At 46.3% G+C, this 9,515-nt stretch overlaps 1 protein-coding gene across 1 annotated transcript in view; it reads left to right on the top strand.

The window, feature by feature from the left end:
• The first annotated feature begins 1,695 nt into the window (after positions 1 to 1,695).
• Positions 1,696 to 9,515, top strand: part of CFAP251 (cilia and flagella associated protein 251) — a 95,633-nt gene continuing 87,813 nt past the window's right edge. Inside the window, exons 1-2 of the mRNA XM_010599893.3 lie at positions 1,696 to 3,350; positions 4,254 to 4,574. Of these exons, the coding sequence (XP_010598195.2) occupies positions 2,790 to 3,350; positions 4,254 to 4,574 (882 nt within the window). The 5' untranslated portion in view covers positions 1,696 to 2,789. The remainder of the gene's footprint in view (positions 3,351 to 4,253; positions 4,575 to 9,515) is intronic.

The following is a 9,515-nucleotide window of genomic DNA, read 5'->3' as shown; positions in this document are numbered from 1 at the left end:
TGGCAGTGGGTTTGGCAGTGGGTTGGAGACAGATAATAGCTGGCCCTGATGGGAGTCAGAATTGGGGTGTGCTCCCAGCCATAGGTTCTCACACTCAACTTGGAAGCCCTCATGTTCCCCCAAACTGTGTATTCTCCTCTTCTAGCCAGAGACGTGCTGTGTTTACCAATGTTTGCTGTTTAAATTGTGTATTCAAATTCCATGTCTTCTAAATCATAAGCCCCAGGCTATAGTAAACATTATACCATTCAATTTATCCTTTTTTGGAGATTGTATACATATTAGTTTATCAGCACTGGGACATGGTTTTTTTGTTGTTGTCATTGAGTTGATTCCAACTAATGGCAACCCCATGGGGGTGGGGCTCGTGAGATCATTCACTTTGTCCTAAAATGATAGCAGCCAAGACTCTTTCTTCATCAGAGCTACTATCTCGTTTCCTGCAGGCCACCTTTTACCAGTCTCAGGGTGGCAACATGTGGTCTGTGAGATTCTAGCTGAGCTTCAGTTTGACATGAAATGGTCCTAATAGATTTAATCAGACTGTTTTTTTTTTCTTTCATTGTTGTTGAGACTATACACGGCAAAACACACCAATTCAACCGTTTCTACATGTACAATTCTGCAACAATGGTTACATTCTAACCAGACTGGTTTTACAGAAGGGCTCTGTGATAGCAACAAGATCATGTAATCTGTATGATACTGAACCCCCCCCCCCCAAAAAAAACCAAACCTACTGCCGTCGAGTCGATTCCGACTCAGCGATCCTACAGGACAGAGTAGAACTGCCCCACAGAGTTCCCAAGGAGCGCCTGGCAGATTCAAACTGCCAACCTCTCGGGCAACAGCCGTAGCACTTAACCACTACACCACCAAGGTTTCCTGCTGAACCCCAGCTAACTAAAATTCTCTATTCAACACGGAGTGCCTTGTGGGGAGGTGGGAGGGCCGAGATGTGTGCTGCCTCTGTCAAGACCTGGAAATTGCCCGTTTTAGTTTGCTTTCGGGAAAGGGAATTTTATCAAACAGTTCATATCCCTTCACTTAATCTTGTCAAGTTTTCAGAAAAATCTAACTTGCCAGTGTTGGCCACTGCGACCTTTCAGGGGGTGGCACCACGGGAAAAAGGGGGGGATAAATGTGAGGAAACCCTGGTGGCATCCTGGTTAAGAGCTAAAGCTGCTAACCAAAAGGTTGGCGTTTCAAATTCACCAGGTGGTCCTTGGAAACCCTATGGCGCAGGTCTACTCTGTTCTATAGGGCCGCTAAGAGTCGGAATCCACTCGAGGGCAACGGTTTTTTTTTAATGCGAGGTGAGGAAAGAGGGAGAGGAAGATAAAACGAGTAAGTTAAATTTCCGGCTTCGGCTCGGGCGGCGCTTCTCCTCGGGACCGGCAGGGGGCGTGCTGGCCCCGCTCTCAGGAGCCTCCTGAGCACGTGAGCCACCGTCCAGCCCTCTCGCTTTACGGCTTGTCGCCCGCGGCGGCGGCGACGGTTACCATGGGGACTGGGCTTGGGTGGCAACCGTAACTAGGGAGTCTTTGGAGCCGGTGGCGGCAGCCAGAGGTCGAGGGGTTCAGGCGGTGGGACGGCCCCGGTTTTTGAGGCCCGGGGTGGGCGCTCTCTGTGAGTCAGGGGCGTCGGGGCGGGGGTCCCGGCATGGCCCGGCCTGGGGCGAATCCAGGGGACCTGAGCGGGAGGGCAGGGACGGCCCCACAGACCTGCCAGCCCCCACTCCCGTCGCCCCGCGGTCCCACTGGGCTGGGACCGGTCCCCGTCAAAGTTTGGGCCATTTGGAAGAGGCCCTGTTATAAGCGCCCTAGACTTGAAATCACAGTCGTCGTTTTTCAGATGGAGGAACTGTGTGCCAGAGAGGTCTGGCGCTTATTAGCTGTGTGATCTAGAATAAGCCACCTCAACTCCCCGAGCCTCAAACTTTAAGTGTGTTGTAAGGAATAAGTACTAGAGTATATGTTAGAGTGGTTTTAAACTGTAAATTTCTCTGCAGATTAGGGTTGCTTTTATCCCCATTGGGGCCCTGGTGGTGCAGTGGTTAAGCCTTTGGCTGCTAACCAAAAGGTCGGCAGCTCGAATCCACCAACCGCTCCTTGGAAACCCTGTGGGGCAGTTCTACTCTGTCCTATAGGGTTGAAATGAGTCGGAATCGACGTGACGGCAACAGATTTGGTTTTTGGTTTTAGCCCCACGATAAAGGTTGCTACCATTTCTTAAGCACCATGTTCTGGAACTGTATGGAGCACTTTGCATATGTTATCTAATCTTCACAACAAATCCATAATTTAGGATTATTGGTTTTATTTTGTCGGGGGCAAGTGTAGACTCTAAGGGGTAAAGTGTCTTTCCCAGGATCCCAGAACAAGTGAGCGTAGAACTGGATGGGAGTCACAGCTAGGACAGGCTGCCTGCAAAGCACTAAGCTTAAACACTAAGCTATGCTACTTCTTCTCTTATTCCTATTAGATTTGTTGCAAACGCCTGGGTTATGCATTTTTTGCCTGTGGGAATATGGGTATATTTAAAATTAGTTAGGGGGACTCTAAAATTATTCCTGGAAAGATAAGAGCCCCTGGGAATAAATATTTTTATAAGGTTTGGGACACATGTTCCTGACATATGACATTCTTTTTATCCCTGTGGAAAGGAACTGGAGCGGGTATTGCACATTTCATGGGTAGGTTAGTGCACTGGGGAATCCAAATGAGAAACAGACGTGTCTACTGATGATTATTGTCAACATTTTTCTAGAGAAAACTTTCTAGGGAAGAATGTCAGATGCAGAAGAAAACCCAGTAGAAGAAACGGAAGAAGATGGAGAAACAGAAACGGAAGAAGAAGAATATAATCCAAATTACCAAAGGATAGAAGAAGAATATAATCCGGATTACCGAAAGATGGAAGAAGAAGAAGAATACAATCCAAATTACCAGAAAGTAGAAGAAGAAGGAGAAGAATATAACCTGAACTACCAAAAGGTAGAAGAAGGAGAAGAAAAAGAAAAAGAATATAATCCAGATTACCAAAAGCTAGAAGAAGAAGAATATGATCCAGGTTACCAAAAGGGAGATGAACAAGAAGAAAATCCGAATTATCAAGAGGCAGAAGAAGAAGATGGAGAGGCAGAAGAAGACACATTAGCAGGGAAGGAGTCTCCTGAGATAGAGGCAGCTCTAGCAGAGGAAATGGAGGGACAGGCTGGAGAAGGTCAGGAGGAAGAGATTGCAGAACAGGAAGAAATCATCGTGCCCCAAGAAATCACTCAGGCTATGATGAGTTTTGAGCGACTTATGATTCCTGGTTCACATTCAGTCGAGTCGGGAGTTTCCCTCGTAAGTAGTAATCTCCATTCATTCATTCATTCAGAATCATTAATTGAATGCTTCATATACAAGCAGGCTATGGGGATTCAAAACCTAACAGGACAAAGTGCATCTCTCAAGGAACTCCAGGCTGTGTAGTAGGGAGGTAGACCCATAACCGAAAACCATAAAACAATATGCGAAGTACAGTGATGGAGAGAGGCACAGGTGATTTAAAAAGGGCTATTTAACTTGGCTTGGAGGATGGTCAGGGAAAGCTTCCTGAAGGAGGTGAGCAGTGGTGGCTGACGTTTAAAGGCTGGTAGGAGTTAATCGAAGGTACTTGTCTTGGAACGGAGGCAGTGTGGCTATAGTAATGTAGGCCGCCTCCTGCAGACTGGTCCCTGGAGGAGAACTTAGCTCTGGACCAAGGATGAATAAACTCTGAGGCCAGTCAGCCTTTCAGAGACCACCAGTGCCACCTAGAAGAGTGATTTTGCAGTTGTCGGTCTGCTTCTAGGCTGAGAATAAACCTGACACACCTACGATTCGTTTTATTGAGGTACAAAATGTCCCAGACTCCTTTTTAATTCCAAGGCAGGTAGCTAGCACAAATGGTTAAGCACTGAAGTACTGACCAAAAGGTTGGCAGTTTGAACTCACCCAGAGGCGCCTGGGACAGCAGGCCTGGTATCTGCTTTTGAGAGGTCACAGCTTGAAAACCCAATGGAGCAATTCTACTCTGCATACACGGGGTCGCCCTGAGCTAGAGTGGACTTGACAGCAACTAACAACACCAGCAATTCCAAAGTGAGACTGACAGATAGACGGACAGTTTAGGAATAGAAATGAGAAGGGAAATGGGTGGGGCGGAGGGATGGAGCAGCACATACGGTATCTGGAATCACAATCTCCTTTCATTTCCCTTTTAAGAAAAAGCAGAGTGGGAGCAGGTCAGAGCACGTATTAGAGCCAGAGGGTTCTGAAGTATTTGAACTTTCACAATTTGAAATTCCTAATTTGGATCAAAATGGTTCTGAGGAGCAACAGCCCTCGGGTGAGCTTGGGAAGAAAACGCATCAGACGCCCAGACAAGAAGTAGGACCAGAAAAGGGAGCGTGGGGGAGAGGAAAGAGAGTCTCGTACTACTTGAACCCAGACGGAAAAGCAGCAGCCCCAAAGGAGTCCCTCGTGTCCACCACCACAGAAGATGCTTTGTTTAAAAAGGACGACAGCGCCAAAGTGTTCCCCTTGGTAAGTGCAACGTGGTTCTCCCATCCTCAAATGCTTTTCTAGACTATTGTGAAATAGGGGAATTTTCTGCAAGTGAAAAACACACACACCCCAGAAAGGTACTTTTTAAACTAATAATAGATGATGTCTTTTAAAGTTCAGTTAAGAGTGCTGGCTGGACCTGCATGACAGAACATGAATGTGGATACCACATCTGGGTTCAATAGTTTTGCTCAGCAGACAGGAAATTCCGGACATAGTTTTTCTGTTGCATAGGGTGCCGTCTTGTGTGGGAGACTCAAATTCAGTCTCCCTCCTTCTCCTCCTCCTCCTCCTCCCTCCTCTTCTAGCCTTCCCTTTGTCCTCTCCCCCCTCCTCCTCCTCCTTCCCACTCCTCTTCTCTCCTTCCCCTTGCTCCTCTTCCTCCTTCATTCCATCAATTTCTCCCCCTTCCCTTTCCCTCCTCAGCTCGTCTGCCTTCACCTGGTCAATACCTTTACTTTTACCCTGGAGGACATCATGTTTTATAGAGGGTCAGCGAAAAAGATGAAGACCCTCAGTGAGATGGACTGACACAGTGGCTGCAACAGTGGGCTCAAACGTAACAACGATTGTGAGGATGGCACAGGACAGGTCGCTGTGAGTCAGAACTGACTCGATAGCACCTAACAACGACACCATCCCAAGCCTTTGAAGGATCGGAAGGTGAAAGGTGTGGCAACAGTGAACACTGCTGCGGAAAAGCTCCAGTTTCCAAAGGAACCTGCGTTTGCTGCTGCAGCAAGTTTTCCAGGGAGGCGCCATCTGTGAGGAACCAAAATATTCTCACTTACCAAGAGAAGGAAGAGAGGCTTTTTTCCCTTCCTCCTCCATCTGCTACTTTCTGAAAATTGTTTCCCAGGATTTATCTTTTTTTTAATTTAATTTTCCCCATAGATTCATGCCTTTGGAAGGTTTGGAAGCAATGAAGTGTATATAAAGTACTTAATGTAGCTCCAACACGTAGTAAGCACTTGATAAACGATAACAACTAGATGCCGATGGTAACGATGGGGGAAAGATGCCTAGTGGGAAATACAGAAACCTAAAATCGTTCTGAAGGTTTAGCTTAATTAGAGCAATGGAGTTAAAGTTTCTCTCTATAGCTTGTCAGTTGTTCAGTCCGAAAGAAAGAATAATGGAGTTTTAGCACTCGTGAAAGAAGCCCTGGACGCTAAGGGAGGGGTTGGCAGTTCCAATCCCCCCAGGGAGAAAGACCTGGCGATCTGCTCCCCTGAAGATTACAGCCAAGAAAACCCAATTGGGCAGTTCCGCTCTATCACATGGGGTTGAAAATCAGCTTGACGGCACTTAACAACAGCAAGGACCCATGAAAACTTTTGTTTAGCCAGCTGACATGAAATCAGGAAGCATCACTAATCGGGGTCTCCCGTAGTCTTTGGACTCGTAGCAGAACCAAACTTTTCCAGCCCGCTCCTTTGTATATTTGTTTAGCTCTTGGGTGCACCTTCTTTCTTTGTCTTTTTTTTTTCTTTCCTTTCTCTTCCTTTTCTTTCACCTTTATTGTTTTTATTAAAAGTTGTCTTTGTGAAAAATTGAGACAGCACATACATATTTGAAGGCAAAGATTCCTCCTCACACACACACTCCCACCCCAATCCCATTTACCTGAAATAACGACAAAATTTGGTAAAGTCGCGTGCCTTTCCAGACCTCTCTTTCTATACATACGCAAACGTGTTATCTGCACACGTGTGCACGCACACAGGCACACACGCACACAGGGTGCACGTTCAGTTTTTGTTTTGTTTTACCAGCAAGGTATTGTGCCTTCCTGGAAACTATTTTTCTGCTTAGCCTTGGAGGGTTTTTTGTATTAGCTCACGTAGCTCCACTTCCTCTTTTTTAACTGAACTGCTCCTTATGGCCTCTTCTGTTGCCTCGAGCTTCCTGCTCTCACAGAAGATGCTGCAGGAATGTGCTCCTCCATCTGTCTTTGTGCTTGCTGCCTCCTCCTTCTCCTTTGGGCCCCCTACCTTTTCCCCGAGGCCTAGCCCTGCAGTAACTCCCAGTATACCCGGTAAATAGGCAGGACTGCGGACCCCACCTCCAGCCAGGAAACAGAGGGTCACCCACTTACGAGAAGGAACCTCATGCATATGAAATAGAGGGAAGTCCAGTTTGGACAGTAAAGTTTTGTGTCCCAGATCCCAGTGTTTTAGAAAAAGATTGATGATGTAAGAAGCGTCCGTCTTCATGATCGTTTGCCACGTGCGTTAGTGTCCTGGCAACCCCATGTGTGTCAGAGTAGAACAGCTCCATGAGGCTTTTGTTGTTGATTTGTGATTTAGGAGACCCCAGGTGTTACAGGAAAGGAGCTCTGGTGGCATAGTGGTTAAGCGCTCGGCTGCTGACTGAAAAGTTGGTGGTTGGAACCCACCAGCCATTCCTGGGGAGGAAGATATGGCAGTCTGATTCCATGAAGATGACAGCCTTAGAAATGCTACAGGGCAATTCTACTCTGTCCTATAGGGTCACTATGAGTCAGAGTCGGCTCGACAGCAACGGGTTTGGTTTTTCATGTATTACAGAGTAGAACTGCTCCATAGTGTTTTCTTGGCTCTGATCTTTATGGAAGCAGATCACCAGGGAGGCCTGTTCCATGGTGCCGCCGGGTGGGATCAAACTGCCAACCTTTTGGTTACCGGCTGAGCACAAACCATTGGCTCTACCTTTTCACAGGGTTTTCAGTAGTTGATTTTGGGGAAGTAGATTACCAGGCCTTTGTCCTGAGATACCTCTGGGTAGACTTGAACCACTATCCTTTTGGTTAGCAGCTGAGTCCATTAACCGTTTACCTATATGGGGTCACCCTGAGTCAGAATCTATTCAACGGCAACTGTTTTTTCTCTTTTCTTAGCTTCCCAGGGCCGCTGTAATGAAGGACCACAAAGTGCGTGGCTTCAAACGACAGAAATGTATTGCCTCACAGTTCCGGAGGCTAGAAGTCCATGTTCAGAGTATCAGCAGGGCCATGCTCTCTTGGGAGGCTCTAGGGCAGGAGCCTTCCTTGTCTCTCCCAGCGCCTGGCAGCCCCAGGCGTTCCTCAGCTTGCAGTGCAGCCTAACATCCGTTTCTGCCTCCATCTTCACATGGCCATCTTCTCTCTGTCTGTCTGTGCTTCTTCTCCTCGTTTATAAGGACAGCCCTCATATTGGATGGGGACCCACCCCATTCCAGCATGACCTCATGTTAACAGATAGCATCTTCAAAGACCATCCTGCCAACCAGGTCCCATTCACAGATACCAGGGTTAGGACTTCAGCGTATCTTCTTGGGGGACACAATTCAATCTATAACACATGATTGTTAAAAATGATGCAAAACAGGACGATTACTACCACAGGTTTTTAGCCATTGCGACTGCTGCTTGAGTAAGGAACTTCCGTCCCTCCTGAGTAAAGTCAGCCGAGTTTTGACGTTAGAAGATGTCTTTTTGCTGAAGACAGGAGTCTGGTTAGGACAGGCTTCTTTCCATAACTTAGTTGTCAAATGGCAAAATACATTTCCAGAATCAATAATACCCCTTTAGGATGAACAGGTTTCCAAAGAACAGTCTCATTTGGAGAAACTGGCTTTTAAGAACCAGCCAAATATTAAATACCTCTATTCCTAGAAGTTGCAGCTTGAGACAATTATGATTCCATAATTCTACCACTCACACCCACACAATATGAGGTCTAAATATAAATATAAATTACAGGGAATGAGCAGATGGAAACAGGAGAGGACGGGAAGCAGAGTGGAGGAGTGAGAAACTGGCCACATTGCCTGTTATGTCTTGTGGGGAGAAATATATATCAATTTTACCTTGTATTGTCCCAAGATAAGAAAGGAAACTCACCAGATTTTGTTTCTATACCCCAATATAATTCACTGATTTAGGAAAAAAAAATTCATGATGGTGAAATATATATAACAGAAAAAATTCACTACTTTCTAGCAAGTAATCATTTAACCATCAATTTAAACACTGTACCATGTTCAATTGATTAATTGGCCATTGTTAGGGATTGAACTGTGTCCCCACAAAATGTGTGTTGTAAATCCTAACCTCTATGCCTGTGGTTATAATCCCATTTCTCTTTGTTACGTTAATGAGCCAGGATAGGTGTAGAGTATGTTTTGAGTCAGTCGCTTACCAAATTTTAAAGGAGCAAATTAAGCAAGCAGAGGGGGGGGAAGATAGATGCCAAGGCATGTGGAGACCTCCAGGGCACCAGGAAACAAGCTGAAGAGACAAGGACTTCACCCCAGAGCCGACAGAGGGAAAAGTCTTCCCCTGGAGCTGGTGCCCTGACTTCGGACTTCTCGCGTCCTAAATTGTGAGAACAAATCTGCCTTGGAAGAAGTACAGCCAGAAAGCTCCTTAGAAGCAAGGATGGCGAGACTACATCTCACATACCTTGGACATGTTATCAGGAGGGATCAGTCCCTGGAGAGGACCTCATGCTTGGTAAAGTGGACGGTCATCGAAAAAGAGGAAGACCCTCAAGGAAATGGACTGACACAGTAGCTGCAACGATGGGCTCAGATGTAACAAGAAATGTGAGGATGGCGCAGGACCAGGCAGTGTTTTGTTCTATTGTACTTAGGGTCTCTGTGAGTTGGAAGTCACTTGGCAGCACCTAACAGCAACAACAAACTGTGAAAAAAATTTTTGTTTGTTAAAGCCATCCACTTATGGTATTTCTGTTATAGCAATACTAGACAACTAAGACAGAATAGGTAATTTCTGTAGAATGCTCCCTAGTGGCACAATGTCTAAGCACTCAGCTGCTAACCTGAAAGGTTGGCTGTTTGAACCCATTGGTGTCTCTGCATGAAAAGACCTGGCGATCTGCTCCCATAAAGATTACAGCCTAGGAGACCCTGTGGGACGGTTCTACTCCGTCCTGTACG

Source organism: Loxodonta africana, chromosome 19 (genome assembly GCF_030014295.1).
Source record: "Loxodonta africana isolate mLoxAfr1 chromosome 19, mLoxAfr1.hap2, whole genome shotgun sequence".
Taxonomy (NCBI): domain Eukaryota; kingdom Metazoa; phylum Chordata; class Mammalia; order Proboscidea; family Elephantidae; genus Loxodonta; species Loxodonta africana.
This window is presented reverse-complemented; position numbering and strand designations above follow the sequence as displayed.